At 41.7% G+C, this 15,918-nt stretch overlaps 1 protein-coding gene across 3 annotated transcripts in view; it reads right to left on the bottom strand.

The window, feature by feature from the left end:
* BPTF (bromodomain PHD finger transcription factor) overlaps positions 1–15,918 on the bottom strand; it is a 135,828-nt gene that overhangs the window by 83,659 nt on the left and 36,251 nt on the right. For all 3 annotated transcript variants that reach the window (XM_055575491.1, XM_055575490.1, XM_055575493.1), the window contains exon 2: positions 9,918–10,740. In XM_055575491.1, coding sequence (XP_055431466.1) covers positions 9,918–10,740 — 823 coding nt within the window. The remainder of the gene's footprint in view (positions 1–9,917; positions 10,741–15,918) is intronic.

Below are 15,918 nucleotides of genomic sequence, written 5' to 3'. Positions count from 1 at the left end.
AACAACTGAACTTATGTCAATAGGTTACGGTAGCCCTAGGGAACCAAAACAGATCTGGATACTGGGAAATCAAAGTCCTGCTGTAACAAATACCTAAAAATGTGGAAGCAGCTTAGGAACTGGGTAATGGGAAAAGGCTGGAAGAATCTTGGGCCACTTGACAGAAAAAGCCTATCTTAAAAACGCAGAGGTTGGCAGAAACTGGAATTGTGCTACCATAAGCCAAGAAACACCTCAGGTACCAGAAGATGGAAAAGGCAAACAAAGGATTCCTTCCTAGCGCCTCTGGAGGGAGCACAGCCCCACAGACACCTTGATTTTAGGCTTCTAGCCTCCACAACGATTAGAATGTGGATTTCTCACTATACTTTGTTACAGCAGTCCGAGCAAACTAATGCAGCTCAAGATTCAGAGACCAAAGGCGGCCCAAGCAGGTGAAGAGCACACATTCTGGGTTAGAATGCCTGGGACTGAATTCTGATTCTGCCACTTGCTAGAAGTATCATACCGGATAAATTTTAATTTTAATTAAATTTTAATTTAATAAATCATAATAATCAAATCAAATAATCAATATAATATCAATAAATAAATCAATAAAAATCAATAAATAAATCAATAAAAATCAATAATAAATCAAAAATAATAATCATTTTAATACTGATGTACTTGGGCACATTTACACAATTTAAATAACCAAGATTATTTCTTCTAATTGTAAAGGTGACAACAGCTTTCCTGTAGGAATATACATCAATTTGTAGGTGTATCTGTTTATGGGGTTATAATCTGTTTTCTACAGAAGCTCTGTCTCTGCAATGCTCCTTCTGCACCCCTAAACTGGCCCAGCTTCCGTGAAGTCACTGACCTTGCGATGCCTCAACTTCTCCATCTGTAAAATGGGAGTGATAGTATTTATATATCAAAATGCTGCTGTGAGGATTAAACAAATTAAAAATGTAAAGTGCTTCAAACACTGACAGCATATAGGAGGCGCAGTATGCAGGGTTGCTACTATTTTGCTCATCTTATCAAGTATATGATACTACCTTAAAATAAATAATCAAAGTGGAGTGTGGGTTTTTTTGTTGGTTTTTTTTTTTAAGTTGTCTCAGGGTGGAAGTGGGAGAGAATTTCAGGGGGAAAGCTCTAGGAAATGGCATATATAGGCTGACCTGAAAGATAAGTTAGTAGAAAGGCTTTGAGTTTTTTTTGTTTCCCTAGGTGCTTTTATTTATTTTGTTTTGGGTGGTGGGAAGCAAGAGAATAGGGCTTCCCTGGTGGCTCACTGGTAAAGAATCTGCAATGTAGGAGGTGCAGGTTCAATCCCTGGGTCAGAAGATTCCCTACAGAAGGAAATGGGAACCCACTCCAGTATTCTTGCCTGGAGAATTCCATGAACAGAGGAGCCTGGCGGGAAGCAGCCCATGGGGTCGCAAGAGAGTCAGACAGGACTTAGTGACTGAACAAAAAGAAAGTTAGAGAATACACAAAAGTAGAGATCTACAAACTTTTTGTTAAGGGCAAATGAAAGCATGTAATTGAAAAGTTTTTCAACTTGGGGGTAAAGGAGACCTGACCAGAGGGGCTGTTTTAAAAACAGTCCAACTATGGAACACAAAACGCAACTGGGAAATGGGGAGTCACACATGGACCGGTTTGGAGACAACTCAACTAATGTAATTGAGATGATGTTGACAGTGAGAATGCAGAGAAAGAGATCCAATATTGAAGAGATAATTACAAGGTATAAAAAAACAACACAAGACAGGAAACCATTTCCAGGTTTCTAGCTTGAGCAGCAGGCAGGATGGTGATCCATCACTAAGACTGTAACACTGAGTGAAAGGCAGCTAATGCGGGCAAGTGATGCATCAGCTTCAGACATGGTGCATCTGAGGCGTCTGCTATGTGGACTTTTCCAGGAGGCTGCTGGATACGCAGAACTGGACATGGGCAGAAGGGTTACACGTGTTAGGTCTGATGGCAACTGAGTCAGCCGGTAAATAGGCAGCTTATGGCTGGAATGGGGAGGTACAGGTAGAAAGCTGTACAGGTTAAAAAGGATAAATTAGTTCTGGAAAGTGAAAAAATGCAGAGCTTTAAAATGCTATGTTCAAGGTAATTTTATCCAGAACAGACAGTGAGAGGAAAAGGTGCTAATCTAATCTGGTACTTCCTGCTTTATTAAAAGCCTCAATTTCAGAGCAAAGGATTGGTAGAATGAAAACAATATTTAAGAAAGATTGGCCCTCTTAAATATCAGACTGGAACTGATCTCTAAATTGTTTGCTCAATATCTTGGTTCTTCAAGTAGACTATAAACTCATGTGTAAGAACTTTTATTCACTAACCTATCCAAAGAACATTTTAAATGACTATTAAATAAAAGCAATAATAGGAAAACTTAATGCCTATAAAATACTAGCATTACAATAAAAAAGTGTTCACTGGGACTTCCTTGGTGGTCCAGAGGTTAAGACTGTGCTTCCACTGCAGGGGGCAAGGGTTCACTTCAGGGTGGGGAAACTGAGATCCCGCAAGCCTCAGCCAAAAAAAAAAACAAAAAAGTGATTACTGCCCCAGACTTTGTTTCAGACATAACCCCTTGGACAACAGGTTCACTGATTCATCATTTTAAGCTTCTGGACTTTCCCAGAAAGCATACACCAAATCTCTACATAACCTGAGCAATTTACATTGTTTCAAAACTTTTCATCAGGAGTCCACATATAATCTACCACAAGGGGGCGCTTAAATGGAAATTGTTTTGATCTAATTTTGAAAAAGATGTAAAATCTTTCACATTTACTCAAATTATTGACAAAGAATGACTCTCATTAACAATGATATTGAGATCTTTGTATCAGACTTTACAAAGAAAATAGTCAAAATGTCATAACACATGAAAAAAGATACTATCCTAATTCATCTGAAATCGTCCATTAAATTTTGTGTACTTTATTATCATTAAGAAAGGAAATTTGAGAGACTATGATTAAAGCTTTTAAAACAAATAAATGTAAGTGAATAGTTTCAATGCCAAATATGTAATTATTAATTTATTATTATTACATATTACACTGGGACTTCCCTGGTGGTCAGGTAGTTAATAATCTGCCTTCCAATGCAGGGTACGAGGGTTTGATCACTCTTTAGGGAACTAGATCCCACATGCTGCAGGGAAACTAAGTCCATGCACCAAAGCTAGAGAGAAACCCTCAAGCCGCACAATAAAGAGCCTGCAGCTAAGACCCAATGCAGCCAAACATACATATGGAAGAATTTTACTGTCCAATTTAGAAAAGCAGGTTATTTCATCTCATTGACATATCACAAATCCACCCACAGGAACCTTCTTGAGTCCTTTGACTCCTGTAATTTCAAAGGTTTGCAATTTAACCACATTCAATGAGTCTTCTCTTCTCCTTGTCTGAGTGTTGCTGGTGGCTCAGAGAATAGAGAGAGCAATGTAGGAGACCCGGGTTCGATCTCTGGGTTGGGAAGATCCCCTGGAAAAGGAAATGGCAACCCACTCCAGTATTCTCGTCTGGAGAATCCCATAGACAGAGGAGCCTGGCGGGCTACAGTCCAAGGGGCCGCAAAGAGTTGGACACGACTGAGCAACTTCACTTCACTTCACTTTACATATAGATGCTGATTTATCAAGAAACAACTTTTTTGGAACACCACTTAGCTTATGTTATATTTTCTAAAAATGCTTTTGTTTCAAATTTATAAGATCTCAGAAAAATCCAGTCTCAACAGAGCCAAAACCATTACACAATTTTTCTTTAAGCACCGCTTTTAACAACTAAAACAATGCAAGTTGCAGACTTCTCAAGATGAGGGCTTAGAAACTAGACTGCAGTATAAAGTTAGTTATTGAAAATATTCTTGGGAGTTCCCTGGCGGTCCAGTGGTTAGGATTCTCACTGCCATAGCCCGGATTCAATCCCTGGTCAGGGAATTAAGATCCTGCAAACCACATGGTATGGCCAAAAAAAAAAAAAAAAAAAGAAACAAGAAAAAAGACGATTCTTAAAAATAGGTCCTGGAAAAAAAAAAATTTTTTTTTAAGGTCCTACTTCCTAATAGCCACAGAGTCTTGGGCAAGTCCAAGAGCAACTTACTTCACTTCTCTTGAGTTTTAGTTTTTCATCTATGAAATGCAGACAAGAACAGTACCTACATTATTGGATTGTTGTGAGGATTAATTTTAAAAATGTATTTGTAAAATGCTTATTAGAAAACTGAACGCACACATTCTTCTAAGTGGAAGAACTGAGAAGAAAAACATCATTATATATTTTTTATATGAAATGTTCAGAAAAGGCGAATTTATACAAACAGCAGAGGAGTGATTTTCTTAAGGCTGAGGATGGGCGTGAGATTAACTGTAGACAGATACAAGAAAACTTTCATTCAAGATGACTGAAATGTAGAGTGACCAACCACGTGGATTTGTCTCAGAAGGAAATGTTTCCTGGGATGTGTGGCTTTCAGTGTTAACTAACTAAAATTATTGAATTGTACAGCTATACCAACAGAATTTTATAATATATAAATTAATAACCAGCCCAGGGAATCCCCTGCTGGTCCAATGGTTAGGATTCCGAGCTTCTGCTGTAAGGCGCAAGGGTTCCCCCTGGGTCAGAAAACTAAAATCCCACATGCCACGTGGAGTGACGGAAACAAACAACAAGGGCAGGATGGGCAAGACAACAGAGGAACGGGAGAAGACGAGCACAGGAGAAGCACCCCTTACTTCCTTCCTGACTTGCTCACAGCACTCCTGAGGACCCTGAGCCCTATGGGAAGGCACAGGAGACTGGGGGAATGGGGCCCGTTAACTGCTGTGCTGCCTGCTGTCTAGAGGGTACAAGCACCAGGCTCCCTGAAAGGCACTCACTGACTCTCCATTTAGAGCGAAAGACCGCATTAAACCTCACACCAGAATGTGATTACAGTTACCTCTCCATGTGTAATGACCTCGCCGACACAAGCTTCCATGCTACCATTTCCATAGCATAATGTGAGAAAGATGGAACAATAAACACCACAACCAGATACGTGGGAGGTACGGGGGCAAAAAAATAAAATTATGTAAAAATTTAATATAACTGATAGAACCCAAAAAACACAAAATAACATTTAAAAACATAATACACTGTGTCTCACATCAGTGTCTGGATTAAGGGACAGACTGAATCCGCAGGTCTCATCCTCTGTGCCTTGAAACCCTCTTGCTGTGTGCTGTGCTGAGCCGCTCGGTCGTGTCTCTTTGTGACCCCATGGACTGTAGTCCACCAGGCGCCTTGGTCCAAGGGATTCTCCAGGCAAGAACACTGGAGGGGGTTGCCATGCTGAGCTCCAGGGGATCTTCCCAACCCAGGGATTGAACCCAGGTCTCCTGCGTTGCAGGCAGATTCTTACCATCTGAGCCACCAGGGAAGGCCCTTGAAACCCTCTTAAAACTGCTAAAGAAATATTTTTAAAGACGTACACTTAGAGTACTTCCCTGGTGGCTCAGTGTAAAGAACTGGCTTGCTAGTGTAGGAGACACAGGTTCGATCCTTGGTCCAGGAGGATCTTACATGCCTCAAAGTAACTAAATGCATGGGCCACAATGATTGAGCCTGTGATCTAGAGCCTGGGAACAGCAGCTACTGAAGCCCATGCACTCACAACAAAAGAAGCCACCGCAATGAGAAGCCCGCACACGGCAACTAGAGAGTAACCCCTGCTTGCTGCACCTAGAGAAAAGCCCATACCACCAACGAAGACCCAGCACAGCCAAATAAATAAATAAAATTATAAAGTATGTCTGCATTTTTTAAAAAAGACCTAAACATAAAAGAATAAAGAAACTAGATAATCATAATTCAAAAAGATACATGCACCCTCGTGTTCACCGCAGCACTAAACTGCCAGGACAAAAGAAGTAATCTAGATGCCCATTCACAGAAGAATGGATACAGAAGATGTGGTACATACATACAGTGGAATATTACTCAGCCATTAAAAAAAAAAAAATGAAGTAAGGACTTCCCTGGTGGTCCAGTGGTTAAGAATCTCTCTTGCAATGCAGAGGATGTGGGTTCAATCCCTGGTCAGGGAACTAAAATCCCACATGCCTCAGAGCTACTGAGCCTATGGGCCACAACAAAAGACCCCACGTGATGTAATGAAGATCCCAACTGCTGCAACTAAGACCTGACACAACCAAATAAATAAATATTTTTCTAAAAAGAACGAAATATGCCATTTTGCAGCAACATGGATGCAACTAGAGACTCTTAAACTAAGTGAAGTAAGTCAGAGAACAACATACACCATGATATCGCTTACATATGGAATCTAAATAAAGGGTACAAATGAACTGGTCTATGAAACAGAAACAGCATTACAGATGGAGAAAACAAATGCATGGCTACCAGAGGGTAACAGTGAGGAGGGACAAACTGGGAGACTGGGACTGACATATATACACTACTATACACAGCAGATAACGAAGAAGGACCCACGGTATAGCAAAGGGAACTCAACTCAATACTCTGTAATGGCATATATGGGAAATGAATTTTTAAAAAAGTAGGTATCTGTATGCGTGTAACTGATTCACTTTGTGGTACACCTGAAACTAACATAAAATTGTTAATCAACTATACTCCAAAAAAAATTTTTAAAACAAAAGATTAGAGAAAATAAAAATAACAACAACAAAAACTGGAAGCAGGAAAGCAAATGGACAAGTGATAACTGCCTTTAACAGAGCCAAGAAAGTGCAACCTGAAATATAAAGGGTGGAGCTGAGACCCAGCAATCATAATCCTCAGAAGACACTGAAATGTGGAGTATCGACAGCAGAGAAGGGCTTGACAGTTGCTTCAGGAGCAGATCTAGAGACCACTTACCTACCCACTTTAAGCCACTAAAGGTTTAATTACTACAGGAGGTAAAAGTTAGGTTCTCCGGACCGGGGGACACCGGGAACAAAGATACCGTACAGAAAACCAAGGAACCAAGTGGCTGTGCACACAGTATGGAGAAGTCCCTTGGGAGTCCCTTGAGAGTCCCTTGGGCTGCAAGGAGATCCAACCAGTCAATCCTAAAGGAAATCAACCTGGAATATTCATTGGAAGGACTGATGCTAAAGCTCCAATACTTTGGCCACCTGATGCAAAGAGCCAACTCACTGGAAAAAGACCCTGATGCTGGGAATGATTGAGGGCAGGAGGAAAAGGGGGCAACAGAGGATGATGGTTGGATGGCATCATCAACTTAATGGACATGAGTCTGAGCAAACTCCAGGAGACAGTGAAGGACAGGGACGCCTGGCATGCTGCAGTCCACGGGGTCGCAAAGAATCAGACACAGCTGAGCGGCTGAACAAAAAGCAAAGCACACAGTAAAAGTGCCGTGCGTGGTAAATGCAGCCCATGTCTCCACCCGCCAGCCAGACCCTCACGCTCCACTCCACGCAGGACACACGCAAAGGCCCCTCTGGGCCACCTGACAAGCTGTGCCGTGCATGGTAAATGCAGCCCACGTCTCCACCCAGCCAGCCAGACCCTCACGCTCCACTCCACGCAGGACACATGCAAAGGCCCCTCTGGGCCACCTGACAAGCTGTGCAGTGTGTGGTAAATGCAGCCCATGTCTCCACCCGCCAGCCAGACCCTCACGCTCCACTCCACGCAGGACACACGCAAAGGCCCCTCTGGGCCACCTGACAAGCTGTGCCGTGCATGGTAAATGCAGCCCACGTCTCCACCCAGCCAGCCAGACCCTCACGCTCCACTCCACGCAGGATACGCGAAAAGGCCCCTCTGGGCCACCTGACAAGCTCAAGAGGAGGGCTAAAGATAGTGAGTGACACTGGGGATCACCAAGAACAAAGATTAAGAAAAATCACCTAAAGGTTAAGCTCAAAATTGACATAGCCTACCCACTTGCTCAGAACTTCTAATCAGCTGTAGAATCCCACAATGTTAATCAATCAAGAGCAAAAAACTAAAGATTAACAGACATCTAAGGATAGAAGAAACAAACAAACAAACAGCAGGGAGAAGCAGACTAGAAGAAACAGAGACCACACACAGAGTGGAAAAATATATGAAGAACGACCAAAAATATCTTCAAAAGTAAAAGAAATTTTTATTTCCAGAAAATAAAAGACCAGGATTTTATGTTATTTTAAAAAACGAGGATGATTTTAAGAACAAAAGAGCTCTTAAGAAATAAAAATGATAGGAAAGGAAAAATAAATACTAGGGCTTGAAGACCAATCTTCAGAAAAATCTTCCAGAAAAACTGAGCAACACATACGCACACCGAGCAACACGCATGCGTACACACACACACACACACACACACACACACACACACACACACTGCAAAGAAGACAAAGAGGAAAACTGGAGAGAAAAGATAAAATCAGAAGACCAAAACAGGAAGTCCAACATTCAATAAAACAACAGTTCAAGAAAAATGAAACAGGGAATAGGAGAGGAGGAAGTCCTCAAGGGAAGCTCTCTGAACTGACTCCACCGTCAGCCTGAAAGTGCCCACCACACACAATGGACAAAAACAGACCCACATGAGGCCGCGTCACTCTGCAACTGCAGGAGACACCAAGGCAAAGAGAAGGGTCATTAAGCTTCCAGGTAAGTCCAAACTGGTTAGATACAAAGAATCAATGAATGGGTTCAGATTTCTCAGCAGCAACACCGCAAGACAACAACGGCACAGAACTCTGAAATTCGCTCTTTACTCTGCACCGCTTTTAAAAACTAAGGGTGGGCCTGGCTAAGCTCCTCCTTTCTACCTGGCCCGGTCTGGCCGTATGCTGATGAAGTTTCCTCTCTCCTCTCCTCTCTTTCATTTCATCCCACGACAAATTTTCTGCTTTGACCTAGTTCTGAGAGCTTGAAGAAGGCTCTGAAAACTTTAGAAGCTGAAACTACAAAGCAGCCCACTCTCCCTGACCATACCTCTACAGGCTGTCCAAAACCAAGTCCACACTGCAACCCTGTCCATCACCCTCACTGAGCTCAACCCTCTGCTTCCCCAGACTTTCTCCCACTCTTCCCCCCGCCCTGCCTGGAAGCAATCTCTTGAAAACCCTCGGGAAAGCACAAGCCAAGACTATGAGCATGAGTTTGCTGGGTTTATCTTCTGGGAGGTTGCAATCAGTGTGTCAGCACCGATCTTTCCTGAGACAGCCGGTTTGTTCTTGCTGCTCCATTTCATGTACAGATACAGCAAAACTAAAAAGAGAAGCAAGAAAATCCTAACACCAAAGTGAGGATGGAGCCTATCCCGGGGGGCGGTGCAGGGAATCCCCCACTGTGGGGGAAGGGCCCACAGTGGCATGTGGCCTTCCACCTAGTAATTAATGTCTTTAAGTAATTTTAAGTAACTAATTTTTCCATCCTAGGTATTGAATACAATGGTGTACACTTTGCTTTTTCTCATCTACCCTTCTGTCCTTACAATTGTAAAAACTTGTTTTAATGCACATATTGCTTCAAGTTAGTAGTTATTAAACTATACAACTCACTGGGCTTCCCAGATGGTGCTAGTGGTAAAGAATCAACCTGCCAATACAGGAGACGCAGGACACACAGGTTTGATCCCTGGGTGGAGAAGATCCCCTGGAGAAGGACATGGCAATCCACTCCAGTATTCTTGCCTGGAGAATCCCATGGACAGAGGATCCTGGCAGGCTACAGTCCACTGGGTTGCAAAAATAGGACAACACTGAAGCGACTTAGCACACACGCATACAACTCCTTATTAAATCACAAAACTCTGTATCACGTCGGCAGCACAGCTCTGCTACATCAATCATGAAGGAAGCTGGCTTAATTTTAAATACACACACAAAAAAATCTAAGACCAGATTTACTCACATTATGAGTCTCCGGTTTAAGAACCAGTATTTCCTCCGACTTCTGTCATATCCGATAGGTTCATGTCGAATATAGGGTTTGTTTTTTTGGATTTCAGCAACGCAGTCAGTCACACCAGGCACCTTATGTGCTACACAGACTTCACACTGCCACTCATCCTCCGGCACCTCCTCGAGCGGCGGCTTCACGCATTCCAAATGGTACACCGCCGAGCAGGTCTCGCAGCAAAGCAAATCCCCGAGTTTGTGACAGACCCGACAGTGGTCGTCGTACTGGATCACCCCTTCAGACATCAACTCCTCACGGGCGATGTTTGTGGTGAGAAACTGATCGACTAAGAACTGCAGAACTTTGATTTTGTTCTCTACTGGTCCGTAAGGGTAGTCCTCTGCTTCTTGGTAAGGAAGAACGTGATGGTACTCCTTGTCACTCTCACAGTACACCCGCAGCACCTCTGGCCACGTCATGCCATCAATGAAATATAGCGTGGAATTCACGCTGTCTTTCAGATCGGCGGGTCCAAAGGTAGTATTGGAAGTGTCTTCTTCACGCAAGACTGCTTTCAAAAGCACGACGTGCATCTCTGCCATAAGCGTGCACTGCTCTTGACTCACCAGAGCCGCACAGAAGTCCTCGAAGCGAAACGGAGACAACCTCAGAACCGTGCCAAAGTTCCGCAGTACCTCATAAATGGCGATAACATTCATTATATGCTCGTTAGGCACCATTAAATCCTCAGAGGACTTGGGAAATTCAAGGGGCGGGATGTCTTTTTCTTCCAATATTGGAGAACGAGGCCGATGTACTCTTGGTTTTCGCCTACCTGTAAAGAAAGAAATGGTATAGTTACAAATCAATACCTCAACCTCTACCAACTACGGGTTTTCCCGTTTTTCCTGTTTGGATGTACATCCCCGAAAAGAGATATGTCATACTTCTATTTTTCTAATAACTGCCAAGTTCAAAGAACACCAAGATGCAATGATTTAGCTCTGATCTTTAAGTCTGTGGAATTTCTAAATGCAAAGTTTTCCCATTATATCCCAAACTAGAAGTACAAAAATATATTGCAATTATATTCAGTTCTCAATTACCTAGAGGGGTTAACTGGTTTACAAGCAACCATGATAAAAAAAAGTTAACAGTGTATTTGTGAAAGACCTGACGAGAATATAAGTGAAAAAAAGATATCTCCAAGAGAACAGGCGCAACACGGTGCCCCACTGCACTAAGAAACGGCTCTCAGCAACCAGACAGGAAGTCCACTGGTGCCGCAGCCCTTTCCTTGGCCAGAAGTTCTTTCTGAGTGCCACAGTGATGCTCAAGGTTAGGGCTGAGACAGAAAGAAGAAGGAAGAGAGAAGACAAGCAAGGTTCCAATACTGGGAGAAAATGAGGTCGGGGGTTCTCCTAAGAAACAGACAACAGACTCTAATTTTTCAGCATAAATTCATCAACAGCAGGTGCCTGTTTGCCAACTGATGAGCTGCAAGGTCCAGCCTAGGAATACTCATGGATGTAAATAAATATACCGATATATATCATTTGGGAGCTTAGTTTATAACAAGCATGCATATTTATTCAATCCTCTGAAAAAGTCTATGAAGTATTTTAATAAGAAAATTTGTGGGAAGAAACAAGTTTCTCTTAAAATGCTATGCCTGCATTACTATTATTACACTTTCCAATGATGTTTACAGAACAAGAAATGTATTTTTAAATACAAGGATTAATTTTATCAAGATCAGTTAACACTGAATTCATTTTTCACAATTAAGCTTTATGGTAACCATGGCTTTGGGTTGCTGGTCACCTCTTGATTGCCTCTTCTGTCCCCCATTTCTAAGCTCTCCTCAGGTCCAGCTAACTCTCATTAGGTACAAACTAAAAGGGCACAGGACACCAGGAGAAGAAAGTACACTAAAGGATATAAAAGGTCAAGAGCTTTTATACAAAGCACTACTCCCCATATTCATTCACTGGAAAGATTTTCCAAATAAGACTATATCCATTACTTTCTGTAGAAAAAGGTTCAAGGGATCATCACCCTAGGCCAGACTTCACAGGTGAGCCTACATAGTAAGGGGTTTCCCTGGTGGCTCAGTGGTAAAGAATCCACCTGCAAAGTAGAAGATGCAGGTTCGATCCCTGGGTCGGGAAGATCCCCTGGAGGAGGAAATGGCAACCCACTCCAGTATTCTTGCCTGGGAAATCCCATGGACAGAGGAGCCTGACAGGCTACAGTTCATGGGGTCGCAAAGAGTTAGACACAACTTTTAGTGACTGAGCACCCACCCTACGTAGTAAGGAAAGAAACCTCCTTCATCTCAGCAAATTTTCATCTACTACAAAGATGCAATTTTCACAGATTCAACTAAATCACAGAATCATCATATTAGTGATAAGCATCATGATGGTAATCCAGTCCATTTCACTGTCTTCTGGAAATTATTTGGTTCTCAGCTGCATAAGTATAAATAAGAGAAAGCCGAAAGGGATTAAAGCGAAGACTGAGCCTAGAGGAATCCCTCAAATCCAAGAGAAGAAACACAAGTCAAACCTGCTTACAGAGATAGTGCCTGTGTTCCTCTCAGCTGTTTATGCAAAATGCTGTCAAACAGAGTCCAAGCAAAGGATTGCAGAAGCAAAGGTTGGAAAAGTAGTTCAAGGACCAGAACACAGGGATCCTTAAATGTTAGGTGTAGGCATTTGCACAGCACTTTATTCGGGCAGTAATGAAGGTTGTTACAGGCTTTCTGAGCAGGTCAGGGACATGAGAAGAGTGTTCTAGAAAGTCTTCTCTGGCTTCAGTGTGTACAATGAAAAGGACAAGGGGAACAGATCAGAGACAGGGCATCTGCAACTACCGAGAAAATAAAGACTTGGATTCAGAGTCTGGCTGTGAGAACAAAGAAAAAGATGGATAAAAGTGACCTTATGAAGCAAGAAATCAAGTGGTGTGGAATATAACATGGCAACCGTAACATTTGACTCTGGTACCATTTCCTGCAAAAGACTAATTCCCCCAAACTCTTCTGAATTCTTGTCGCCTTCTCTGAGCCGTTTGTTACCTTATAATTTACCTGTTCATGGTATCTATTCCACCTCTGCAGCTGAACACCCACCTCTTAGACCTAAGAAAGATTTGGCATGCTTCTTTTACTGGCAGCATTTGCCAGCATCACTCTCTTTAGAGAATTACCTCCCCCTACACCACCTGATTCTGATGGGGTCCCCACACACAGTATTCCATCTCCCGGTTGTTGGCACTGTGGGCCAGCTCGAGTCCTGCCTGAAGTTTTATATTCAGATGCTGAGTGAGAAGTGCTCTGAAGCTCATTCTTTCCAAGATGGTGGCCAGAGGTGGTCTGGGGCCAACCCACCTTTACCTCCCTTGTGGAAGAAGGGAATAAAGACAAGAAAACAGAAGAAACAGGAGTGGGAGAAAAGTACCGGCAGAAGCTGTCATTCAAATTTCCCAGTCACACAAACTAAGTGTGACTTGAAGCAAGTCGCTTGCTTAAAGTGAACATGTTGGTTTTCTGTCACTTGCAAAAAAAAGGCAACTGATTAAAACAGTATTTAACACAGTATATCAATCTTTTATAATGAGAAACTCAGAAAATTGCTATTTAAAGACTATCAATGAGAGCAGTTAATGTTTTTTCCTAAAAAAGACTGTTGATAGTACTCTTCTGTAGTAAATTAGACAGTAACAGCAACACTGTCCAACATCTAATTTTGAGGGATCAGCTTTCACAGATTCTACAAGATTTTGGATAACCACTGTATTCTGATTTAACAGTTCATTTAGCTTTATCTTAAGCTAAAGTATGTCTGCTTTCTATTAGGTTTAGAGGTAAGAGGAAGAAAGGCAAAAAAAGGCTCACAAATTCTACACTCCAGTATCTAGCTAGAAACCACAAAATAGGGTCTATTCAAACTACGACTATATACATACTGAACAATGTGAGCACTTTTCAAAGTTAACATTAAATACTGGTCAGTTCATTCTGAAGTATTATTGGGACAGTTTAAATAAGTTCAATTGTTAAGAAGGCAATTTGGCAAAAATCTATCTGAAGGCATAGCCCTTTGACCCAGCAATTCTACCTCCTACAAGTTATTCTACAGATAAACAGACACATGCACTTAAGTAATTACAAAATACTTAACGCAACAGTTTGTGTGTATTTTGTGGGTTTTTTCGTTTAACCTAAATATACATCAATAGTTAAATCATAAATTACAATGCATGTAGATAATAGCATCCAATATAGCAGTTGAAAAGAATAAGGTAATATTCATATGGGTTGAAATAAAAAATCTTGAAGATATGTTATTAAGTAGAAGAAAAAGCCAGCTACAAAATAATGAGAGAATGTCATTTGAGAAAAGAAATTAGAAACAAACAAAAAAAGGGAGGGAAGAGCAATATAGTATATCCATCCAAGAGGTCATATAAGGCTCTTTTTCATAGTTGCTCCTGGGGAGGAGAAATGGAGAAAAGGAAGGAAGAAAGGCCAGTTTTTTTTATCCTTTTATAGTCTTCAACATCACATGCATATATTTTTACTATAATATTTTAAGAAAAATACTGGACAGGTATCTATGCAACTATATAAAAATATTAATATTCAAATCAATAAAACGATGCTAATAATAATGGCTACTGATGGTCTTGTATGAATACAAATATAAGGTCATTATGCCAAATTCAAAGATTCAGGTTTAAGCATAGAATATAGTGTATTAAGAGAAAACTCGTAAAATTAAACCACTTACGCACCTCAACTGTCAATCACTAGTTTTAGCAAGTCAAGTCATTTCCACTCTTCAGGGAAATGTATTTATAATATACCACTGAAGATTATCCTCATTACCATTGCAACACTGATATAATATCTAGCAGATAAATTATATTAATTTTCCGGTATTAAAGAAAAAAGTGATTAACGTCAACCTCACTAGCTATCTGGAAAAGGCAGAGTAAAACCACAATGGGATACTGTTTCATACTTATCAACAGACAAAAATTTTAAAGTCCATCCAAACAAACTTTTGAGAAGAACAGGCAACAACAGAAACACTGATATATCATCTTCAGGACCCTAAAGTGGCACCACCACTTTGGGGAGCAAGTCAGTACCAGTCAGGTTAAGGTTATACACATAACCTTGAGAGGGCAGTCTGCAAACTTTTTGTCCATGACCCAAAGTAAGAATACATTTTATATCTCAATCTAGTATATAGCCCAAAAGTAAAGTCTTTTAAGCACTACTCTTAGCTTTCCTCAAAGCTCAGATGGTAAAGGATCCACCTGCAATGCAGGAGACCCTGGTTTGATTCCTGGGTCAGGAAGATCCACTGGAGAAGGGATAGGCTACCCACTCCAGTATTCTTGGGCTTCCCTTGTGGCTCAACTGGTAAAGAATCCACTTGAAATGTGGGAGACCTGGGTTCAATATCTGGGTTGGGAAGATCCCCTGGAGAAGGGAACAGCTACCCACTCCAACATTCTGGCCTGGAGAATTCCATGGACTGTACAGTCCATGGGGTCACAAAGAGTTGGACATGACTGAGTGACTTTCACTTTCTTTCACTTTCTCTTAGACTAATATCTTCTCTTCCATCCCATTTTAATACCTTCTATTCCATTCTTTTCTGCTTTTAAAACATGCTGCATGCAGCCCACAATCTGAAAAACACTTCTCAGGAATTTCCTGGCATCCAGTGGTTAGGACTCTGCACTTCCACGGAGTGGGGCACTGGTTCCATCCCTAGTTGGATCCTGCCAGCCTCACAGGGGCTTCCCTGGTGGCTCAGTGGTAAAGAATCCACCTGCCAAGACAGGAGACGCAGGAGATGTGGATTCAATCCCTAGGTCAGGAAGATCTCCTGGAGGAGGAAATGGCAACCAACTCCAGTATTCTTGCCTGAGAAATCCCATGGATAGAGGACCTGGCAGCCTACAGTCCCCAGCCACAAAGACTCTGACACAA

The sequence above is a fragment of the Bubalus kerabau genome, chromosome 4 (assembly GCF_029407905.1).
Source record: "Bubalus kerabau isolate K-KA32 ecotype Philippines breed swamp buffalo chromosome 4, PCC_UOA_SB_1v2, whole genome shotgun sequence".
Classification (NCBI taxonomy): Eukaryota; Metazoa; Chordata; class Mammalia; order Artiodactyla; family Bovidae; genus Bubalus; species Bubalus kerabau.
Note: the sequence above shows the minus strand (reverse complement) of the source record. Positions and strands in the feature narration are given on the sequence as shown.